General features: G+C 44.3%; 1 protein-coding gene across 2 annotated transcripts in view; it reads right to left on the bottom strand.

Annotated features, from left to right (window-relative positions):
• Positions 1-13670, bottom strand: part of LOC144467451 (uncharacterized) — a 38653-nt gene extending 24983 nt beyond the window's left edge. Inside the window, exons 1-2 of one of the 2 annotated variants that reach the window (XM_078176087.1) lie at positions 13461-13670; positions 4847-4989 (exon numbers count right to left, since the gene is read on the bottom strand). In XM_078176087.1, the coding sequence (XP_078032213.1) occupies positions 4847-4989; positions 13461-13580 (263 nt within the window). In that variant the 5' untranslated portion in view covers positions 13581-13670. The remainder of the gene's footprint in view (positions 1-4846; positions 4990-13460) is intronic. The other variant, XM_078176088.1, reaches the window with a different exon arrangement.
• Positions 13671-24415: the final 10745 nt, after the last annotated feature.

The following is a 24415-nucleotide window of genomic DNA, read 5'->3' on the forward strand; positions in this document are numbered from 1 at the left end:
CTGCTTTCAATGCCCGAAATGTGCCTTCCGCTTCCTCTGTCCAAGCTAATTGTGCTACATTGTTAGTTTGACCTGCTGCTCTTATTAAGGCCCTAAGTGGGGCAGTTTTAATGGCACAGTCACAAATCCACGGTCTGCTGTACCGTCATGCCCAGAAAAGACAACATCTGGCCCACTGTTTGTGGCTGTGGGGCTTTGATCACTGCTTCTAGCTGAGACGGTGCAATACATCTTTTGTCACCGCACAGCCTTCTACCTAAGTACTTCACTGATTGCTTGCAGAATGCAACTTATCTTTACTGACTTTATGCCCTCCTTCTGCCAGAGCTGTGAGTACCGCAACAGAGTCTTTTTGACATTGTTCTTTTGTGGAACTACAAATGAGTAAATCATCTGCATATTGCAACACCGTACTTGGCACAGCAAGATGTGACAAGTCCTGCGTCAGCACTTGGTTGAAGATTGATGGACTGTCGGAGAAGCCCTGGGGCAAGCGAGTAAATGTGTACTGTTGGCCTTCATAAGTGAATGCAAACAGGTATCGAGAATCCGGATGTAGGGGCCCACTGAAAAAAGCAGAACACAAATCAATGACTGTGTACCACTGAGTACCAGGTGGTATGTTTGAGAGCAAAGTATGTGGATCTGGGACATGTGGTGTCTCTGCATCCACTATGGCATTAACTGCTCTTAAGTCATGTACTAAGCAATAATCTTTTGAATTGGCCTTCCTGATGGGAAAGATAGGTGTGTTGCATGGGCTCCTGGTTTTAACCAACACTCCCGCTTTTACCAATCCATCGATCGTTGGCCTGATACCTTCAACGGCATGCTGCTTGAGGGGATATTTTCTTTGATAAGGTAAATGAATATGCGGTTTCAATGTGATGTGAACAGGTTGAGCTGATTTGATTAGCCCGACATCTGTCTTGTGAGCTGTGCACAACTGTTGTGGAACTTGGTATAGTAGATGTTCATGTTCAGATGCTACTATCATGTGTAGGTGTGTTTCCATCTACCAATCTGTCTTGTCTTATCGCCTGCTTTGACCGAGATTCAGACAATTTGTTTATCCTTAAAAATGTGAACGTACTTTCCCCCTCTGGCTCCTCTGGGCAACCCTACCACGGGCACCTCTGCTCCGTGCTGGGCCAGTTCTCTGCCGGACCCAGCCACAGATTAACAGAGCAGTTCCTTCGTCTGTGTCCTGGTTGCCCGCACCCCCAGCACACGTTGTCCGATACAGCTGGATTTGTTCCTTGGTTGTTTGCATTCATGTCTTGTGGGACCGGTGACTGGTAGGCTGCAGTTTGTTGGTAAGATTGTTGCTGGGATGGTTGAAAAATTGGTTGAAAGGCTGGACCCCCTCTCCGTCCTCCACGGTTTGCTGTGCCTCCTCTAGGCATACCTCGACCCCGTCCCCTTATGGGTCGCTGGTTGTTGTTACCTGGCGTTTGGCGCGGGTGGTAACAATTATGATGTGTAGTGATGGTGCTGACAGGTTCTGTTGAGTCCAGACCTGAGGGGGTCGTCTGTTCTACAGTGTGGGGCGTAGTTTGTGGCTGAACGGTCTGGGGAGCTGTCTGATTGGCCACCACAACAGGAGCTTGAATTTTTCTCTTTCTTCACTTGCTTGGCCAGTTCTCCCAGTTGCAGCTGTGTCAGTTTGTTGGCCAGCTGCTTACTTTCTTCTTCCTGTTTTTTTTTTTCTTCAGTCTTCTGTAGTGGCCCACGTGGTGAGCAATATGTTCTGAGAACATTGGCCAATCCATCTTCATCAGCCCCCCGCCGCACTTCCTCAGGCATAGCCTTTTTAACCATCATTTTGAATAGGCTCTGAGTTGTTTTATTGGCATTCCATGCCTCTCCAGTCTCCTCCTTCCATCTTTGTTGGAAGTTGTGCAGGAACCTGGAAGAACATTCATCGTCTCTCAATGTCTCTCCTTTCAGTCTGGAAGGGTCTCTCTTTTCTGTGTATTGTTTCCTTAGCTGCTGCCAAACCTTACTACGATACCTTCCAAACTCTTCATCATCATAAATGTTGCCCGTCACTGCTGAGCCCAGTCCAGCCTTGACAAACATTTCGCGGGTGGTTTGTTTCCCCACCATATACATGAGTAAAGCCTTGACGTCTCCTAGCGCCAGGCGTATACCTCCCGTGGTCTCCTCCAATGCCATTATCCATTTATCAGCTCCATCTGTAAGGACCGGCAAATGCTCTGCCAGACCTATCACGGTTCGTATTGGGTCCTAACTGAAGCTTTTGTCACTAGGGAGCACATAAGCTCTACCTCTGTATCACTTTCATCATCAAAAAATGTAGGCTGACTGATTTTCTTTCCCCCTCTTAGCATCAACCAGTCACCACCATCACTCTGGGGCCCCTTGTCTTTTCTTTCTCCACGCTCTCTTCCAGCAGTTTTCTTGTTTGCGCCTGCATTCCTGCGTTCGGAGGATAGACAATCTAGCTCACTGTTACTCGTCTCTAGGGTACCTTGAAGTTCTCTTAAGGTGCCTTCTGGGGACCTGCCATCTTTTTCCTGGGGAAAATCCAAGCTATCCAATTGTCTTTCTAATCGATCTAGGGCTTGTGCCATTCGTTCCACTCTCTTGTCATGCTGTCTTGTGGACTCATCCCACTGCTCCAATAGCTTCCAGCAATGATATTCTGGGGTTCCAGGCCCTTGGGTGTCTGCTGTTATCGACGGGTTGCTGGCCGATGGTGGCCGCAAGATCTCCAGTTGGTAGTGAATCAATGGGGGACATTTGACGCACCCTTTCGGCCATATTGTCAATCTGTGTTGCTATCTGTCGTTCCAGGCTGTCCAATGACTTTCCTAGTCTGACCTTCTCATCCTCTGATTCCCTCCTGTACAACTCAGATTTATCTTGTGCCCTTGTTATCGGGGTACTTGCACCCTTGCAGAATCTGTGGGTCTTAGACCATCCTACCTTGGGGTGCAACTATTCACACTCTTCACGGTATGGTCTTTTATCTCTCTCCAACCTCCCTCTGTCCTGGCCGTGACCCTTGCCACCCTTCTCTGCCACTGGTGTCTTCCTCTGTGGCCGACATTGACTTCCTTCCTGTTTGTATGAGTCTCTCTGTTGTGACATGGGATCCAGTTCCCTGCTGGACTCCGCTATTTCATCTTCTGAGGCCCTACTGGAGATTATCCAACCTTCCTCTGAGTCTGTATCCATGGCCTGCGGTGAATGAGTTAGTAATTTTCCACGTGTTTTGGCCAGTCTATGGTTCTTATACTTAGGTTCAGTCTCGGTCACATTGGCCAGCATCATTGTAAACTTCCCTTTCAATTGGCCCTTCATTGTTACTGCTTCCTCTTCCTTCAACACGTACTGTCCTGTCCCTGACGGTGGTGTGCTATATGGGTATGGTGGTGGTGTTGCTGGCAATGGTGGTGCTGTGGGTACTACGTCTTTGTTCATCTGTGGCCCCTCTGGGTGCTCTCTGCCTTCTAGCTGCACCATTTGCTTCCTGCTCCCTACTTGCCTAAACCACCCCAACACTTCCTTCTCCATTTATTTCTGTTCTTATAGCTAGCTTTTGTGTCTTTAGCTTCAACCTGTCTTAATTACGTCTCTACTTCATCACAGCATGCCAGATCGAAGGTACTATTTTTAGGCCAGCGGTTTTTTCCTTTCCTTAGCCACACAGTGTAGAATTTGATTTTTTCCACCAGGGTGTTTCTGCATCACTATCTCCAGGGGGGTTAGGTCCACTTTTTCCATCTTTCCCTCATCTGCCCCATGAAGCCTTGTTTAACTTCACCTGCCCTTGGGATCTCCAGCTGTTCATCTGTTTCTTTTGTGCATATTAGCACAATTATTTTTTCTACTGTGATAGCTGTCTTATATTTCTTTTCTCTCCACGGGTTGTATTCTAAATTTTCTGACCCATCTTCTTGAGGGGTTTTAGTAAGGCAGCCAAATTTTCCTGTTTCTCACTCAACCCTTCTGGGCTCACCAGCGATCTGCAACCGCAGGGCAAACACTACCCCCTCTTCTAAACCTGCTGATGGTATTACTTGGTCCAGAGGAAGCGAAGCTACTGGTCTGCTCTTGTAGTGAGTGCACAAGAATTGTAGTATTGGGTCTAATGAGTAGGGAACCCACAATCTAAGCAGGATTGTCTCCCACGGCATGCTTGGAAATTCTTCCCGCACTTGCCACAAATTCACAAATTTCGTGATTTGCCAAAGTTTTAGTCGGATTAGTTGCTCATCCTGCCACTGCGCCGCACCCTCCTCATCTTTGTATGTTCTTTCTAGCCAAAAGTGTGTTCTTACACCTTGGGTTGCCACAGAGCCCTCCTTAGTGCAATGTTCTTCAATCCAAATTTCGCCATCACTACTGTCTCCCTCTTCCTTCTAACTTTATCATATGCACTTTTACTCCTCCTGTACTTTACTTTTTACTTGCCTTGTCTGTGAATGCAGCAAGTTATAGTGAAGCCGATTTGTGTACTTGTGTTTGAAATTGTCGCTATTAAGCCATGTTTAATGTGTGTTTTGAATCAACTAAACTTTATAGCACTTCACAAGACCCTCCGACGCCGACTAGAGTGTTGGAGGTGTAACTGTAGAGTGACATGGACACACCACCGCACAAATATAAATGCTCACAATGATGTAGGACAACTGGATTTCATGATTAGGAAATAAGTGAACCAGGAGCATTATAAGGGCAGGAAAAAAGGGAAAATAAAGGAAAATGAACCTAAGAAGGAAAAGTGATCATCTTAGACACATAATAACTGTGTTAAATATGTTTTAGGAGAATTCTTCCTCAAATGTTTTTGAATGTACATTAAATATCAACTCACATCTTGTTCTCCTGAGACATGAAAGCTTCAGTGACATTTGATGACGGGGTGATGTTTAACCAGCAGCTCTCGGTTAGTTTCAGGATACCTTTAAATACTTCATTATCAGTGTAACCCACGATGAAGTTCGTCCTGCTGTACATCTGCACAGAAACATGAAGTCAGTTGACACAAACATCTTTTAGTAATAGTTGCACACTGAAATTCAGTAAGTGGACTGCACTTGTATAGCGCCTTTCTAGTCTTCCGACCACTCAAAGTGCTTTTTACACTACAAGTCACATTCACCCGTTCACACACACATTCACACACTGGTGGCTGAGGCTGCTGTACAAGGTGCCACGTGCCATTCAGTTTTTAACACACTCACACAACGAAAGAACAGCCATTGGGAGCAATTTAGTTTAGTATCTAGCCCAAGAATACCTCTACATGCAGGCTGGAGGAGCCGGGGACTGAACCGCTGATCTTCTGATTAGTGGACAAGTTAAAAGCTCGCCAGCTGAAACAGGTCTACTGTCAACGCAGGCGGAGCGCAGCCGGTGTAAGCCGAAGTTTGGCTGACCGGCGGACAGTGCGCACACGTCACCAAAACCTCACAGGCAGGTTTCCAGAATATCAGGCACATTAACGATGCAATAAATACCCCCCAAAAAACACTATTCAATGCAACTATCTGCAATCAGCACATAAATGTATCTCTATATCGACTGTCCCGTCACATCTGATGAAGATCAAAGGGGATTGGCACCGTTTGGCACGTTTGGCACGCGTGGCACGCATGGCATGCGTAATGGAAACCCAACCTGATTTGATTAACAAAACTAATGAGTTCACATCCCTCTCAGCCAACCACAAACAGCCACAGCATCAGATAGGGAGTATATATTCAGCATCTGTCATCTTAGAAAAGTCAAAAGAAAAGAAACAGAGTGAGACTGTGAGAGAGAAAGAGAGAGAGCGCGCGCACGAGAGAAACGCAACATTGATTTACAGTTGTGGTGACCTCCTCCCAGGCTACCTTTGCATCATCAGCCTGTGGAGGTCTGCTCGCAGTTCTGTATATTCGGACACTGCGAGCTTGGAACTCCTGGACCAAAACATCAGTTTCCTCCTGGGAGAAGTTTGGCCGTCTGACGCTGCTGCTCTCTTCTGCTATGGCGAATTGAGTAAACTCTCATTACGCCTTCGCGCGGCACATTTAAGGGCGAGGAGAGGGGCTCATTTGATTGGTGTGATGTGTGTAAAACCCACTCCACGTCTTCTCTCCTCCCTCTTTCCGACTTGCGCAGGTAGGAGGGACGGAGGTGGGAAAGAGGAGTAGCTGCGCCAGGCGCACTGTGTGCCAAACTTGCAAAATCCGCCTGGCCACACCCACACCACCGCCTCGCCTGGTCTGCGAAACTAGAGCCCAGAATGTTAAAAGAGATAAGAACAATAAAGGCAATAAAACTATTATTTCTAAATACTAGAAACAAACGAATAGAAGGATAAAAAGACAACATTGCATAATGACAATAGAATAACAAAGAATAAACAATTAAAAGTAATAGAATAAAATAAATAAAAAGAATAAACAAAAAGAATAAATAAAAAGATAAAAAGACGACATCACATAAAGGCAAGTCTATAAAAATGGGTTTTAAGAAGAGATTTAAAAGATGTTACTGATTCTGCAAGCCTTATCTCCTCAGGCAGGTCGTTCAAAAGTCGAGGGGCCCTGGTGGAAAAAGTGCGGTCGCCTCTAGATTTAAGTCTCGACTTTGGAACAGCCAGGAGGGCCCTGCCCGAGGATCTAAGGCTGCGTACTGGCTCATATGGGGTCAACATTTCTGCTATGTAACTTGGGGCCAGACCCAGACGGGCCTGGCCCCAAGTTACATAGCAGAAATGTAACTTGGGGCCAGGCCCGTCTGGGTCTGGCCCCAAGTTACATAGCAGAAATGTAACTTGGGGCCAGACCCAGACGGGCCAGACCCAGACGGGCTTTAAAAGTGATCAGTAAAATCTTAAAATCAATTCTAAAACGCACAGGTAGCCAATGGAGGGAAGCCAGGATTGGGGTGATGTGATGCCATCTGTTAAAACCAGTCAGAAGCCTAGCTGCTGCATTCTGGACCAGTTGGAGGCGGGAGAGTGATTTATGGTTTATGCCAGAGAGGAGTGAGTTACAGTAATCGAGTCTGGAGAAGATGAATGCGTGGGTTATTTTTTCTAAGTCAGAATGTGGGAGCATGGGTTTGATTTTGGAGATAGTTCTTAACTGATGGAAGCAGGACTGGACAACTTTATTGATATGAGGTTGGAAGTTGCGGTCTGGATTGAATATTACTCCTAAGTTGCTGGCTGCGGATTTGACGTTAATGGACAGGGGACCAAGGCTATTTTCAATGGGACTGGTGGAGGTTGGCGGAGTGAACAGTATGATTTTGGATTTGGAGTTACTGAGTTGAAGAAAGTTTTGGGCCATCCAACAGTTGATATCGTTGAGACAATCTAACACAGCAGCTAGGCTTCTTGGGTCATCAGGTCTCAGCGGGAGGTATATCTGTGTGTCATCCGCATAGCAATGGAAAGACACGTTGTAGCGGCGGATGATCTGACCGAGCGGAAGCATATAAATAGAAAATAAAATTGGACCTAAAATTGAACCTTGCGGTACACCACAGGTAATCTGAGTTTTCGAGGATGTGTAATTACCTATGGTGACTGCAAAAGTTCTATCTAAAAGGTAGGAATAAAACCAGCTATGTGCAGTGTCCTTGATGCCAACCCAGGTTTCCAGACGGTCAATTAAAATGGCATGATCAACAGTGTCGAAGGCTGCACTTAGGTCTAAAAGGATTCAAATTGCGCTCTCTCCCCTGTCGGCAGCTAAAAGAAGATTATTGGTTACTTTGAGGAGGGCAGTTTCTGTACTGTGTAGGGCTCTAAAACCTGATTGAAATCTCTCAAAGAGATTGTTATGACACATAAAAGCTAAAAGCTGGGTTGAAACCACTTTTTCTAAAATTTTTGATAAAAACGGGAGTTTAGAAATTGGCCTAAAATTGTTAAAATCAGAAGGATCAAGGCTGGGTTTCTTTAAAAGAGGTTGGACCACAGCATGTTTAAAAGAAGATGGAAAAATGCCTTTGTTAATGAGCTGTTAATAATCAATAAAATACTGGGTCCAACTGTGTCAATAACCTCTTTAAGAAATTTTGTTGGAATGACATCAAGACTGCAGGTAGCTGGTTTCATGTGGGTTAAGATTTTGGATAAAAATGACAGTGAAACTGGTTCAAAATTACTAAAATAACTGTAAATGTCCCTACTGGCATGTAAAACGCGGTCTGGGGTGGTGATTTGTTGTCTTAAAACCTTAATTTTGTTGGTAAAAAAATGTAAAAAATCTTCGCACATCTCATGAGAGGCATCAGTAAAATGTCAGGGGGAGGGGGTGGTGACTGAGTCTACTACTTTAAATAAAATTCTGGGGTTGGATTGATTTGCTAAAATTAAATTAGAGAAAAATGATGCTCTTGCTTCTTTAACTTTTTCTTGAAATTTCATCATTGATTCTTTCCAAATTTCATAAAATACATGTAAACCTGTCTTCTTCCATTTTCGTTCCTTTCTCCTACAGTCTCTCTTTAATTCATGGATTGAATCATTCAACCAAGGCTGTGGTGCAAGATTTAGTTTTTTGACTGTGTAGGGGGCAACAGAGTCCAGAACAGTGTGACGGCGGACGGCGCATAATCCATGTCGCAAGTGTCATTGCTATTTAGATGCCGGCACAGTTGTCATTTTCACGCCCTGCGCCCTCTTTGTCTAACTAGCAAATGAACTTGCGCTTCTCTGGGTGTGTTCGTCTAAAAATGAGGAGTGGTCAGGCACAGTCATGGCGCGTTGCTAGTTAGATGACGGGAAAAGCAAATGCGCCAGTGAGCAATAAAAACCTGGTCTAAAGTCAACGGCGCAGTATTTCGCTGTTAAACAAGTTAGTAATATGCGTCTCTAGGCGGGTGCACAACACGCGTGTATTCTGCTCAGACACTCACGGAGCAGCCACACATATGCAAAAGATAACAAATAAAAATATGTTTACAATGTGAAAGGTTATTATTGTGCACATTAAAATATTTATCAGAAACATGTCTTAATGGTCAGTCATTAATCAGAATGATCTAATCGCAGTAATAATGATCATCATAATCCGGGAGGTCCAAGCTCGCAGTGTCCGAATATACGGAACTGCGAGCAGACCTCCACAGGCTGATGATGCATAGCCTGTAAAATGAACTTGTCTTTCCCAAATGAATTGTGGTCATTTTGGCATGTAAATCACAAAATCAAAGATGTGAAAACGTTTCATAAACTTTATTTTGACATAAACACAACAATAACCAGCTTCTGTGAACTAAAAACGTAAACTTAGAGCCACGTACAAATGTATATTTAAAAAAAAGCTCTTAGAACGTAAAACTGAAGATCATGTCAGGAGGAGGAGGAGGAGGAGGAGGATGCACAGCCTGCCGCACAGCCCGCCGCACAGCCGGGGGCACCCGGGGGAAGCTCTGCAGCCCGCGCGCAGCCAGACCAGACGGGCCCGGGTGCAGCCACGGGACCAGCCCTTCCTGCACCTTCAGGCGGGGGGGTTCAGGATGCTGGAGAGGGAGCTGGGCTCTCTAACCTCTGGGTTAAAATAAAATTGAATAACTTACAATTTGTTGACAGCGTTTCTCTCGTGCGCGCGCGCTCTCTCTTTCTCTCTCGCAGTCTCACTCTGTTTCTTTTCTTTTGGCTTTTCTAAGATGACAGATGCTGAATATATACTCCCTATCTGATGCTGTGGCTGTTTGTGACTGGCTGAGAGGGATGTGAACTTATTAGATTGCAGCTGTGTTAATCAAATCGGGTTGGGTTTCCGTGTGCCAAACGTGCCAAACGGTGCCAATCCCCTTTGATCTGACATCAGATGTGACGGGACAGTCGATATAGAGATACATTTATCGTCTCCTCAGCTGTAAAACGCTCACTCTTTCCAGTTGGTAGGTCCGCCATCTAACTAGCTCTCTGCCGTGCGCTCCAATTGCGCCTCTCTTAAAGGGAATGAGAGGTGACACTCTGATTGGCTTATGGAATCATACGCCCAAAACACACCCATGACTAATTCACAGAGTAAGTCCAACCCTTTTAGACTCTCCGCCATGGCGCACAGTCTGAAACGCGCTGTCTAACTAGCAAGTGACTGGGACACGCCCATGCGCCGCACGCCATCCGTCGTCCGCTTTAGACCATCTAAATAGGGCCCATAGAGTTAAAAACGCGGCGACGGATGGGTGTACTGTGATTAAACCACGATTGGGATAAAATTACACTAAATAAAACTGCTTTATGGTCCGACACACAGATATCCTTAGTTGCCAGGTTGTCAGGGCTGACAAAGTGATGAAGTACTAGGTCAAGGGTGTGACCTTTTGAGTGGGTGGGTTCCTGTACAGCCTGGGTGAGGTTAAAAGATTCCAAAGTGGCCATAAAATCAGTAATAAAAGTTTGAGAAGGGCAACAAACATGTATGTTAAAATCACCTAAAATGAGAACTTTGTCATACTTTGTTATAAAACCAGATACTAACTCGGCAAACTCTTGAATAAAAACATTGTTTGGCCTGGGCGGTCTGTAGATTATTAAAATTAGCACTGTATGTTTAGAATGTACTATAAAACCAAGATGTTCAAATGGGGTAAAATCGCTCTGTGGAATGGGAGTGCATTTAAAAACCTTCCTGTAAATAACAGCAACAGACTTTCCACAGTCCTTTAAAACATCGAAGAGGAGGTTAAAATTGTTTTTGGTGCACTCTGACTCCTGGCGGGTTGTGTCGTTGGTCCCCACATGCACCACAACTCTTTTAACAGAGCTGGGGAGTGAGGGCAGGAGGGACAGGAGTTTATCCAGGACGTCGGGGACGGTGGCACCAGGGAGACATTGTGTGATGGCATTAATGAAGCGGATGTTCCTGGTTATGGAGTCGCCAATAATTAATGTGTTTGGGGGGAAGAGAGGACATGGAGAAGGTGGCGATGGACTGCCTGGAGCGGACAGAGGGCGTTCAGTCACCTCCGCCTGTGTTGGGACCGGGATGGTCTGCGTAGGAAAAACTTTGGCCAGGCCCAGAAGGGGATTTTCTCCCAGAGGCTCCACCGGGGTACCCCTGAATGGCAGTTGGGTCCATCATCGGCAGAGGAGTCCATTGGGAAAACATGCTGGGGGAGTGAGACAAGGGCCCACACCGACGCCAGAGTCTACTGGAGGGGTCCTGCCATTGCCGCCACCAGAAGTAGCAGCAGCAGCTGCTCCCCACGTTGTGACAGGGGGGCATGCAGAGGGGCCTTCACCATTGCAGGCGCCTGGACCAAGAGAGAGACATTCTGATCAGCTGGGCGGGGAGCAACCTCAACCAGCACCTTCCCAGACCGTTGGCACAGGAGGCGCCCATGGGGGTCACTCAGAGAACCAGTTGCCGGGAGAGCACTCTCTCACTCTGGAGGAAGTTGTGTCGGAGGTTCCGGACTGCCAGGGGCAAGGGACAGTTGTCTTGGTGCTCTTCACCAAGGTGCCACACATGCTGAAAGAGCACCAAGACAACTGTCCCTTGCCTACAGTCAAGTATAGTGGTGGCAGCATCATGGTTTGGGGCTGCATGAGTGCTGCCGGCTCTGAGGAGCTCGGTTCATTTAGGGAAACATGAATTCAGAGCAGAGCATGATCGCCCCTCTTCGAAACTGAGCTGCAATGCAGTTTTCCAACATGATAATGACCCAAAACACACCTAGTAGATGACAACTGCCTTGCTGAGGAAGCTGACGGTGAAGGTGATGGACTGGCCAAGTATGTATCCAGCCCTAAACTCACCTGTGCACCTGTGGGCCATCCTCAAGCTGAAGGTGGTGTAGCGCAAGGTGTCTTCACATCCATCTGCTCCATGATGTCATCATGGAGGAGTGGGAGAGGATTCCTGAAGCAAACTGTGAGCTCTGGTGAATTCCATGCCCAAAAGGGTTAAGGCAGTGCTAGATAATAATGGTTGGCACACAAAATATTGACACTTTAGGCACAATTTGGACATGTTCACTGTGGGGTGTACTCACTTATGTTGCCAGCTGTTTACATGTTGATGGCTGTGTTTTGAGTAATTTTCAGAGGAAGGTAAATCTATACTACTATACAAGCTGTACACTGACTACTTTAAGTTATATCAAAGTGTCATTTCTGTAGTGTTGTCCCATGAAAAGATATAATGAAATATTTGCAAAAATGGGAGGGGTGTACTCACTTATGTGAGATACTGTATATATATGTACATATCCATGTGGGTCGGTCAATCTGGTCCCGTTGTTCAGTGTTTACTTATTCTAGTAACACCCACGATCCTGGAGAGTGAGTGACTGGACATGGTGCGTTTGTAAATTCAGTCTGACACTCTACACTAAAATGAGAGCCCTGCTGGTCAAAGAAATGGAGTGTTATATTTCTACATGAATTAACCAATGGTTAAGTTAATCACACATTCACTCCACTCAGCACTCTACTGCTCTGTCTCCCCAGACAGAGTGCCCAGAGTGCACTCTGCCACTCCAAGAATGCGGTGCTCTGGATAACTGAACATAACTGTACATTCAGACAGCGCTCCAAATTTATGAATGATTTAGTTTGTGCCAGAGTGCACTCCGACACTGAATGAGTATTTCTGAATGCATCACTTGCATCATCTTCCTCCATTGTCTAAAAGAAGCCAACAGAACTTGCTAGCTAGCCCTAGCTAATGTCTTTGGAGAATTATTTTGAGCTTTGACTCAACTTGAACACAGGAGCAGCTACGCCAGGATGCTCTTCGTGGATTATAGCTCCGCCTTTAATACTATCGTTCCCGATATCCTGATAAATAAACTGCTGACCCTCGGCCTTTCACCACCTATCTGCAGCTGGATAAAGGACTTTTCGTTACAGGTCCACATGACAAATGACAAAAATTGCGGCTAATGACAAAACGAGAAAGAAAAATGATTTTTTTTTTAAATTACTACCTCCAAAAAAATAAGTCAGGTAATCACTTCCTATAATAATCGCACTGAAGATTACAAAAATAGCTGCAAATGTTTTTTATAGTTCTCTTCTTTAATTTTATTTAATTAGTTTCAAAACATGGACTCCAATAATGTTGCAAAAAATCCTGAGGGAATATTGTAGCTCTCAAACCTGTGTTTAAATGATACATGGTAATGTTTAACAACAATTACTGCTGTTCTAATAGCATTTCTTAAATGTTCATAATAACCATCTGGATGAAGTTAAGTTTTTAGCACTTACTAATCCAAACAAAGATGGCTACCTGTAGTAGAAACAGAGTCACATCTTGAGAAATGGGTAAAAATACCTTCTTACTGCACAGTTCATCGTGGTCCTGTTTCTATCTTTAAAACTAATGTATGCTTAGCTCTGACTTGAATGTAATGCTAATCCAAATCCATGAGAGGCACAAACTGAGGAAGAATCACCCCAAAAGATGAATACTGCTCCAGTTCCTCAATTCTAATATCTAATAAACATACAGATGAGGGCTTACTATGGAAGGGTCGGCCAGAGACAGAGGTGTGACCAAGGGTTGGCATTCTTCAGGTGTCAGAGCCGAGGTGCTTAGAAACAGCCCCACTACCAGGAGTTGACTGCTGATCCACAGATTCATGATGCTACAGCTGATCAGCTTCAGAATGTAACTGGAACCCCCCCCCCCAAAACAAAACAGATCTCATGACAACTGAGCCTCACCAGAGTTGGGCAAGAGATATTTCACTGCCAGTTTTCCTCTCTGCAGGTTCAAAGGAGATTTCAGGGCTTGCTGTGGGCGTCATAACAACACTAATCATTTACTGATATGCTGAAGGGTCATTTTATGTCAAATGAGACGGAGGCTTTGTTTATGCTGTAGATTTGATTTAAACTTTAAGCACCAAAAATATAATTCTGTAAAATATTTTCACTGAATTTGGATAATTGCATTTTTTTGTTTGCCCCTCGGAATGTTCTCACTTCCACACCTTAAAAGATGTCTTAGACAGGAAGACATTTGTAGGGTTCAGTATCTTCATATGCATAACTCTGAGAGCCATTACAATTTGGTAGGGGAACAGACATGATGGTGCACAATAGGTCCAAATGATTGAAAGGCACAAGCAGATGTATTTTCTATTACTTGCCTGTAAAATTGGAAAGAGTGCAAAGTTGGTGGGGCCCCAGCCAGTCCCCCAAAGTACATACACTGCTCAAAAAAATGAAGGGAACACCTAATGGTCACAGTATAACACCAAGTCAGTTAAACTTGTGAATCAATTTCACCTGCTTTGGTGCAACCTCCAAAAAGGGGGAAAACTAAAAATACAGTATTCCATTTACGTTGTGCCAAAGTTCAAGGGCTCTAACATAATCAGAATTGGAAATATGGTAAGAATGATGAGTCAAGGTTGCAATATATTGCCATATTGAGATGCTGAAATGGCAGAACTCAATGCTAGGATGCTATAAAAAATTGTGTGAAAATGGGTCAATATGTGGACAATTGTGTGTGAAGTTACAAGCTCCTTGTGTCTCAGATATTAAACCTGAAAAATGGCTTCCTGTCTAAGGGCTTATTTATGCTCAATGTTACATACATAATACAGACAATCTTCTGCCTTCTGTCTGTACTCTGCATTCATATCACCTGCATTTCTGCACATTTTCTGAAAGCTCACAAATACGACCAAACAAGAAGTACCAACCAAAATCCTGGGGGCAGTGTAACATATTTCCTTTTTTTTTGTAACAGTATGCATCATTTTTAAATATTTGTAATGTGACTAATGTGATGAAAATATGTGCTTGTTGTGCTTATTTTTGTTATGTCTTGGACATTTAAAGCTGTCATGGGACCTCACTAACTACTAGATGACCCTGCCATAGTTGGTCAGGTGTTTGTGTTGTAATCATAGTTTGGCATTAATGTAGTGTAATATTACTATTATTATGTCATGGTATTTCTATCGCATATTATGCTATGACATTTTCTTTTACAACACACTATACTATGTAATTATTTATTTTTAATGGTACACTACACTAAAACATGATTTATGGCATACATCACTATAATGTACGATTTGTTTAGCATACTATATTATTATATGTTTTATTGCTTACTATAATATGATATTTTTTATTGCTTACTATACAAAGTCATTTTTAGAGATTTTTCAATGATTTTTATGGCATATTATACCATGATATTTTTATGGAGTTACTATAATATGACATTTTTGATGGCATACTTTACTATGACATTTTTATGGCACACTATACTATGACATTTTTATGGCATACTATAATAGTATAGTGTCATAGTATAGCATGCCATAAAAATAATTTAAAATGCCATGAAAATAATAAAAAGTAAAAACATATAAAATGACATACCATAGTTTACCTTAAACAGCATCATGTTTAGCATGACTTAAACAAATGTATGTCATAGTATGCAACAAAAAATTGTCATGGTTAAGTATGGCATTCAAACGAAAGTATTGTACATCATGAATAAAAAAAAAAACAAAACAAAAAAACAGTCATGGTATGGTCTGCCATTAAAAACAGTCGTAGTATGGTATGCCATAAAACCGTCATAGTATAGTATACATAAATCATGTCATAGTATGGTATGCCATAAAAATGTCATAGCATAGTATGTCATAAAACTGTCATAGTATAGTATGCACTAAAAATTGTCATATCATAGTGTAACGTATTTCAAGTGAACCACAACCATAGGACATGATGAAGACATATTGAAAATGGTGGAATGAAAAGAATCTGTAATATAGTGAAAAAAAATCTCCATCCACAAATTGTGATGTATTTAATGGCCTTGCAGACCCCCACCATCAACAACGCTGCATCTGTTGAAGGTAAATTATTATGACCCTGGCTTCCAGGAAGTGTGCCAGGCTTTAAAACCTTTTCTTGTAGTGGCCAAACAGTCTAAGGCTGTAGTCAACCAAAGAAAATCTTGGTCGACTGAAGTCGCACATAATCTTCAACTAATCGATTAGTCGTGGGAAAAAAAAAAAAAAATCTGCAAGTTATTTTTACTTCTGCGGTGGTGTGTCTGTGTCACTCTGCAGTTACACTCCAAAACGCTAGTTGGCGGTGGAGGACTCTGTTAAGTGCTGTAAAGTTTAAAAACACACATTAAATATGGCTTACAGTTTTTCTCAATTGTTTACACACAAATACTGGTACTTGAGACACAATGACCACAACATGTAACTCATGCACCAACCCCCTGAACCAATTCTGCTAAACTACAAGCACAATTCCTGTGTTTGAAACGGTCTCTATTACAGTTTTCCTCGATTGTTTACACACATTTTCTGAAAGCATGCCTCATCGTCAGACTTAATTCGAACATAACTGTGTCCATCCCCCGTTTTGCGGATCAACATTTTTTCGAATCAACCAAAACCCGGCTATAGTGAGCGTATTTTAGTTTGTGCGAATCAGTGGATTTTAATTCGAATTTTGGCGTTTCCATCATAATTTTCCGATGCGATACTTCTAGATGCGCATCTAAATAGGCTGACGGAAACCAAGCTACAGTCTCTCCCTCTCTCATACTCTCTCCACACAGTCTCTCACTCTTTCATACTCTCTCCTCACACAAAATCACTCTCCCACTCTGCTAAAAATGTCCTTTGTTCGTCTTCATACTTTCGCTTAGCCACGCATTTCTTCCCTGCCATTTTTTGTTGTGCATATCGCCACCGCGCTGTCGTCCTGCATTCCTCCCGAACTCCACGCCCTCTCACCTGCCCATGCGCACTCCTCTCTCTCACTCGCTCCACTTACGCCTGTTACATTTCTTAAAGGGCTATACGCACTCATTTTTTTTTTTTTATTTTTTTTTTTTTCCCTACTTGTCTGCATTGGTCTTCATAGCTTAGTGCCACTAAACGGTGTAAGCTTCTTGTGAAGATTGATGCACTGTTAATCTTGCAGTCAAGTATTTTATACCCATAATGTGTGGTTGTGACCGTCACCCACCCTCCCTGGAGACTAGCCTAACAGCCTTTATTGGAAAAACTTCCTAATATGAGTCAGAGAGGGCCGTGATACACCAAGGTGTGTCAGGGGGAAAGTAAGGAAACAAGCAAGGGGGAGGGGGCAGGTGCTTAAGTCCTGAGTTATATAGTGAAAGTGCATGCGGAGAAGAAGGAGGAAAAACAAACAAACAAATAAACAAACGGAAAAAAAAACGGGAGAAACAGGCAGTGTAGCTGATGTACTGTGGCCTTGAGGTGGTTGTGCTCCATGCAGATTATCAAAAATAAACATATACATGTCTACTATACTGTACTGAAAAACAAAAACAAAAACAAAAGAGAAGTCTATACTGAATACCAAAAATGTGAGAGTCTTGGTGGAGGGGGAAAGCCCGATTGCAGAGAAGAGTTGCCAGCGCGGTGTGGTAGGTTTGAGAAGCAAGTGGGCCCCTTTGGAGTGATCCCATCGGTTCTTTGCGATGCGTCACGGAGCTGAAGTATCGAACATGCATGCGTGTATTTGAACCCTCCCAATGTGTTTATGAAAACCATCACCAGGGTCCAGGGCCAGCCCTGTGGGGGAAGGGGGGCGGTATGGCACCCCAAGACCCCAGGAGCGCCCAGACCCCAAGACCAGGGAGCCGCAGGACACCACGCAGCCGCAGGACACCACGCAGGCCCAAGGACCAAGGGCGGCCCCCAGAGAGCCAGAGACACACCCCAGACAGGCGGGGCAGGAGGGCCTGCCCACCCACCGCCCGCCGCGGACCGCCCCCACGTAAATGGGCTCCCTGGCTCCAACCCTCAGCTCAGGAGGGCCGGGCCCCACTAGCCACGCCATGCGTATCTACAGTGTGTGTAAACCCACCACCCCCCCTCTTACTATGATTCTCCGATCCCTGACGGAGAAACATTAACCCTACACCGTGAATGTGAATGTGAGTGCCCATAAGTGTGATGTGGTGCATTAAAATTGAGGGACATAGGAGACAGGTGGGGGCAAGGCTGATGGCTACAGCACACTGCTGTCCTGTAGCCCGTGCAGCCATAAGGCACCTGGAACCTGTTCTCATCTGTCCCCCAAGATGTAGATGTATGTGCTGCTTTAAAATTGGAGAACAGATAAGGATGGGCCGGGGGGCAGCATGGAGGGCTACCGGACACCACTGTCCCATAGCCTGCCCCATCATGAAGCCCCCCAATCCATCCGTGGTCTGCACCTCGAAGAGTGAGTGTATGTGGTGCATTAAAACTGTGGAATGTGTGGTGAGTGAACTAATTGTGGTTTAGGAGGCCAGGCCAGTGTAGGCCCGGCCCGAGGGCCGGAGGGATGGATGGGAGGGGCTAGGAGGTGGCGCCAACCAGACCCTGGCACCGCGAGGCCCCCAGTGCCCATGGACAGCGGGCCAGGAGGGCCCCAAGGAAACCTAATGGGCCCCCACCTAACCCCGCCCCCCAAGCAACTGCAGCATCAGGCCCCCGCAGTGGTCCCGACCTGGGCCACACCGCCCGCAGCAAATCGACCCCCAGCAGAAGGACGAGGCGCGCCACCAGGGTGCACGGACGACGTGCCCCACCCAGCCCCCCCGAACCCCGACGCGCAGGAGCACAGGCCAACCCGCAACCCTGCCAGTACCCCCCCAGACCGCCACAGACCCAAAGCCGGACCCCCAGCCCATCTGACCCGCCCCCTACCGCCAGCTGCACGCCAACGGGCAGGCCCACACTGCGCAGCACCAGAACACCCCCCGCGGGCAGCACCCAGCCCCCACACCAGGCCCCCCAACCCAGGGGAGGACCCCGGGCCCGCCCGAGGCCGGGAGAGAGGAGCAGGGAGGGACGGGGAGAGGGGGGAGGGAGGGGGAAGGGCAGGAGCGGAGGGAAGGGGGGGGAGGAGGAGCCCACCCACCACGCACCACCAGGGGCGGAAACAGCCCCTCAGGGGGGACCGGCCATGCCGCCCCAGGCCCAGGGAGCACGAGGAGACCCCGCCCCCCCCCAGGCACACAGGGCGAGCAGTCCAGACGCACCCGCCCCCAGGGGAAACCGCCCGGCCCCGCGATCCCCCACAGGGAGCAGGCCCGGATTCAAGGCGAAGAAGGTGCACCTAATACATGCTTAAGACCTTGAGTTCTGATGAGCTGCTGTGGTATATTGTGGTGAGAGAGATAGAGGGATTAGGGGTTACATCATTAACAGAAACACGTTACATATTACACAACAGTCTTTCTTGAGTTGTAATATTTATATGTACAGGTGGCATATGCTCACAGGCTGAGTGGCACTATACAGACACGTTTAGTGAGTGAATAAATGGTGACCATTTTTCTGTAAAGTATGTTAATTGGTTTCTGTGGCCAGCAGATATTTTCTCCAGCGAAATATGTTCTACAAGGAGATTCAGCCAATGGTTGATGTTGAGGGTCTGTTTATCTTTCCAGTTGACTAGGATTGTTTTCTTGGCGATGGCGAGAGCTACAAGAAGAGAGTTGCAGTGGCTGTTTGGGAGGTCAATTGTCATCAGGTCACCAATTAAGCACAGGTTGGGAGATAATGGGATCCTGCAGTCCAAAATGGAGGAGAGTTTTTGAGTGACTGTTGACCAGAAGTGCTGGACGGGTGAACATAACCAGAGTGCATGAAAGTAGGTGTCTGCAGTGTTCTGAGTACACTGAGTGCATGTGTCAGATTGACTAAAGCCCATTCTATTCATCTTTTGTTGGGTGATGTGTGTTCTGTGGAGTACTGTAAATTGGATAAGTTGTATATTAGTGTGTCTTGTCATCTTAAATGTATTTTTGCATATCTGAGTCCAGAAGTCAGGGTCCGGTGATACACCCAGTTCTTTTTCCCATTTTAAAATTGGTAAATGTATAGAACTGGTCTTTGACAGTAATTTATAAATCTTAGAAAGGTTCTTCTTATTACTCGGAGAAAGCTTTGTAATATGTTTGGCAAATTCTGGTGGCTGCAAAGTGTCCTGAGGCGCTGGAATTCTCCTCTTGATTGTTTTTATCAGTTGTAAATATTGTAGAAAATTGCCATTTCTTATTTCAAAAGTTTGAAATAAGTTTGTGTATGTCATAAGTATATTGTCTTGGAAAAGGTGATGGAGATGAGTTACTCCCTTCATCTCCCATGTGCTAAAATGGAGAGGTCTTTTGTTAATTTCAAAATCCGGGTTGTGCCAAATTGGAGAGAGCAAGCAAGGTTCTATTGGGGAGTTTGTGATTTCTAGTGTTTTCCACCAGGCTGATAAGGTGGAAGCAATCATTGGGTTCTTAAAACAGTTATGACGTCTGAGTGTAGTGGTGATAAACGGGAGGTCAGAGAGTTTTATATTGTTGCAGTCCGCCTGTTCTAGTTTGAGCCAGGAGTTGTAGTCTTTGTTAGGATATAACCATTTCAATAGGTATTGTAGCTGGTTAGCTAAATAGTAATGTTTAAAGTTAGGAGCGTCCAATCCCCCTTCCAATTTGTTTTTCTGAAGGGTGCTTAGGCTAATTTTTGCTGTTTTGTTCTTTGAGTAGAATTTTACAATTGCAGAATCTAATGACAGGAACCATTTCAATGTGGGTGTGAATGGAATCATGGAAAAAAAATAGTTAATTTGGGGTAGAATTTTCATTTTAACTGTGGCTATTCGTCCCAGGAGGGAGATGGGAAGATTATTCCAGCGCTTCAGGTCACCACAGATCTTATCTAGCAGCGGGCTAAAGTTCAGGTGGACCAGGTCTGATAGTTTGGGTGAAATATTTATGCCAAGATATCTTATGTTGCCCACAGGGAGAGAAAATTTTTGGTCTGCAGGATTCCAAGAGTTCTCCGTTATTGGCATTATTGTCGATTTGGACCAGTTGATGGAGTAGTCCGAAAGTTTAGAAAAATGTGTTATGAGATTAAATACTTCATGTAAAGACGATTTCGGTTCTTGTAGATAAAGTAAAATGTCATCGGCATATAGATTAATTTTATGCTCTGAATTGGCAGAATGGATACCTATGATCTTGCTGTTCTGACGGACTGCCATAGCCAATGGTTCAATGAATATTGCAAACAGTAGAGGTGAGAGTGGGCACCCTTGTCTGGTTCCTCTCTGCAAAATGAAGCTTTTAGATGTGATCCCGTTGGTGGGGCCTTAGGGGAATTGTATAAGGCTGATACCCACTGGATAAATGACTCTCCAAAGCCAAATCCACTCAGGGTGGCAAATAGGAAGGACCAATTGACCTTGTTGAAAGCTTTTTCTGCTTTAAGTGACAAAATAATTGCTTTTGTATTAACGCGTTGTACTTTACTTATCAGATTAAGAACTCTTCTGACATTATTACTTGAGTGTCTGCCACTAATGAAGCCCGTTTGATCATTATGAATTATTGATGCGATTATTTTCTCCAGTCTAGAAGCAAGTGCCTTTGAGATAATTTTGATATCACTGTTAATTAGTGATAGAGGACGGTAGCTAGAAGGAAGTGTGGGGTCTTTGTCTGGCTTTAGTAATAATTTGATTGCTGCTGTATTCATGTGAGGTCTTATACCTCCGTTCTTTTTGATCTCTGTCACTGTCCTGATGAAAAGTGGTGCTAATATTGTCCAGAAATGTTTTATAAATTCGGCAGGAAAGCCGTCTGGACCTGGAGCCTTACCTGTTGGCATTTTGTCTAATGCGCTCTGCAGGTCATTAATAGTCAGGGGGGCGTCTAACATATTTCTGTGTTCCGTGGATAACTGAGGTAAATTTAGGTTATCGAGAAAAGCCTGAATATCTTCTGGGTTTGGATTGTTTACTGTTGAATATAAGTTATGGTAGAAAGAATAGAAAGTCTGATTGATCTCCTGAGGAGATTGTGTGTAATTTCCGGACGGCCCCTGGATTGTTGGTATCAGAGATTTTTCTTTATTGCGTTGGAGCTGATTAGCCAAAAATTTTCCTGATTTGTTACTGTGTTCAAAATTATTATATCTTAGTTGCTGTATGATAAATTCAGTTTTCTTTGATAGAATATTATCCAGTTGCGATTTTGTACACTGTAATTGGGTCCATACTTGATCACTTGGATTGTTTGCATATTCCTGTGTTAGTTGTTTAATTTTTTCCTCAATGTTTTTTTCTGCTTGCAATTCCTTTTTCTTGTAGGAGGAGTATGATATAATTTTTCCTCTGATTACTGACTTCCCAGTTTCCCATATTAAAGATGGAGATAAAGTTGGAGAGTCATTGTCTTCAAGAAAGTTTGCCCACTCCCGTCTCACCATTTTGTCAAAGTCTGGGTCTTGAAGTAAAGAGATATTAAAGCGCCATGTTGGGGGCCGTTTATGGATGGTTTCTATTTGCAGATTGAGTGATATTGGTGCATGGTCGCTGATAATGATCGGGTGTATTTTTGTGGTAATTTTTTGTGAGATGGAGTTATTTAAGAGAAAAAAGTCAATTCTTGAAAATGAGCGATGCACAGGAGAGAAGAAAGTATATTCCCTCTTCGATGGGTATTTGAGTCTCCAGCCATCGCCAAGCCCAAAATCATCCATGTATTCCTATATTACCTTAGCCGATTGTGATTGCTTTGTGTGTACTGAGTTACTAGATCGGTCTAATGAAGCATTTAGGACTGTGTTAAAGTCTCCTCCAATTTATAGTTGTCGAGCTATCTGATAGGTTAGATAGTAAAGAGAAGATTGTGTGAAAGAAGGCTGGATCATCATTATTAGGGGCATACAGATTAACGATTGTATATAATTTGTTAAAGATTGTTGCCTGAATAATGATGTAGCGGCCTTCTGGGTCTGTTACCGTGCTGTTTAAAGTAAATGGTAGTCTCTTGTGGACCATGATAGAGACACCTCTTTGTCTGTTGTTATAGCAGGATGAAAAAATTTGATTAAAATTTGGATCTTTAAGAGATTTTTCTTCTGACTTTAGCAAGTGGGTTTCTTGTAGGAGAAAAATATCTGTTTTCAATTTTGTGACAAAGTCCATCACTTTAATTTTTTTCACCTGTGAGCGGATGCCATGTACATTCCAGGAAACCAAGTTTAGGTGTGACATTGACAAAGTGGGGGTTTTATCATACTGTGTGTGGGTATGGAGAATGATCTGTGTGTGTTTCTATGTGAGTTTCTATCTGTGTGGATTTTGCATGAGTATAAGTAATTGTTAAGTGTATGTATTACAGTCAGCCGATGTGTCATGGTGAAGCATCGCAGGGTTATGAAGCAGAGCATTAGAATATATACAAGCATGTTCAACAACCAGAAGCGCCTGTGCCTTGAGGTATTCACAAACCTGAAAAACAAAGGGGTTACATGGAGTGTATTTGTGTGTGAGGTGAGGGAGGGGGAGTGAGTGAGAGGGATCGGGGGGGGGGGGCATGAAGGAGGGAAAAAATAGAGAAGGAAAGGGAGAATGCTGGGTGGGGTATGTGAAGTGTACATTCACACCCTGTGAGATTTTTTTTTTCCTTTTTTTTCTTTTCAATAAGTCAGTGTTGTGTTCATTATATATATACACTGCCTGGCCAAAAAAAAAGTCACCACCAAAAAAAAGGTCATACACTCTAATATTTCATTGGACCGCCGTCTTTAGCTTTGATTACAGCACGCATTTGCTGTGGCATTGTTTCGATAAGCTTCTGCAATGTCACAAGATTTATTTCCATCCAGTGTTGCATTAATTTTTCACCAAGATCTTGCATTGATGATGGTAGAGTCTGACCGCTGCGCAAAGCCTTCTCCAGCACATCCCAAAGATTCTCAATGGGGTTAAGGTCTGGACTCTGTGGTGGCCAATCCATGTGTGAAAATGATGTCTCATGCTCCCTGAACCAGTCTTTCACAATTTGAGCCCGATGAATCCTGGCATTGTCATCTTGGAATATGCCCGTGCCATCAGGGAAGAAAAAATCCATTGATGGAATAACCTGGTCATAGAGTATATTCAGGTAGTCAGCTGACCTCATTCTTTGAGCACATACTGTTGCTGAACCTAGACCTGACCAACTGCAGCAACCCCAGATCATAACACTGCCCCCACAGGCTTGTACAGTAGGCACTAGGCATGATGGGTGCATCACTTCATCTGCCTCTCTTCTTACCCTGCTGCGCCCATCACTCTGGAACAGGGTAAATCTGGACTCATCAGACCACATGACCTTCTTCCATTGCTCCAGAGTCCAATCTTTATGCTCCCTAGCAAACTGAAGCCTTTTTTTCCGGTTAGCCTCACTGATTAGTGGTTTTCTTAAGGCTACACAGCTGTTCAGTCCCAATCCCTTGAGTTCCCTTCGCATTGTGTGTGTGGAAATGCTCTTACTTTCACTATTAAACATAGCCCTGAGTTCTACTGTTGTTTTTCTTCGATTTGATTTCACCAAACGTTTAAGTGATCGCCGATCACGATCACTGAGGATTTTTTTCCGGCCACATTTCTTCCTCGAAGACAATGGGTCCCCAC

Source organism: Epinephelus lanceolatus, chromosome 16, assembly GCF_041903045.1.
Source record: "Epinephelus lanceolatus isolate andai-2023 chromosome 16, ASM4190304v1, whole genome shotgun sequence".
Classification (NCBI taxonomy): Eukaryota; Metazoa; Chordata; class Actinopteri; order Perciformes; family Serranidae; genus Epinephelus; species Epinephelus lanceolatus.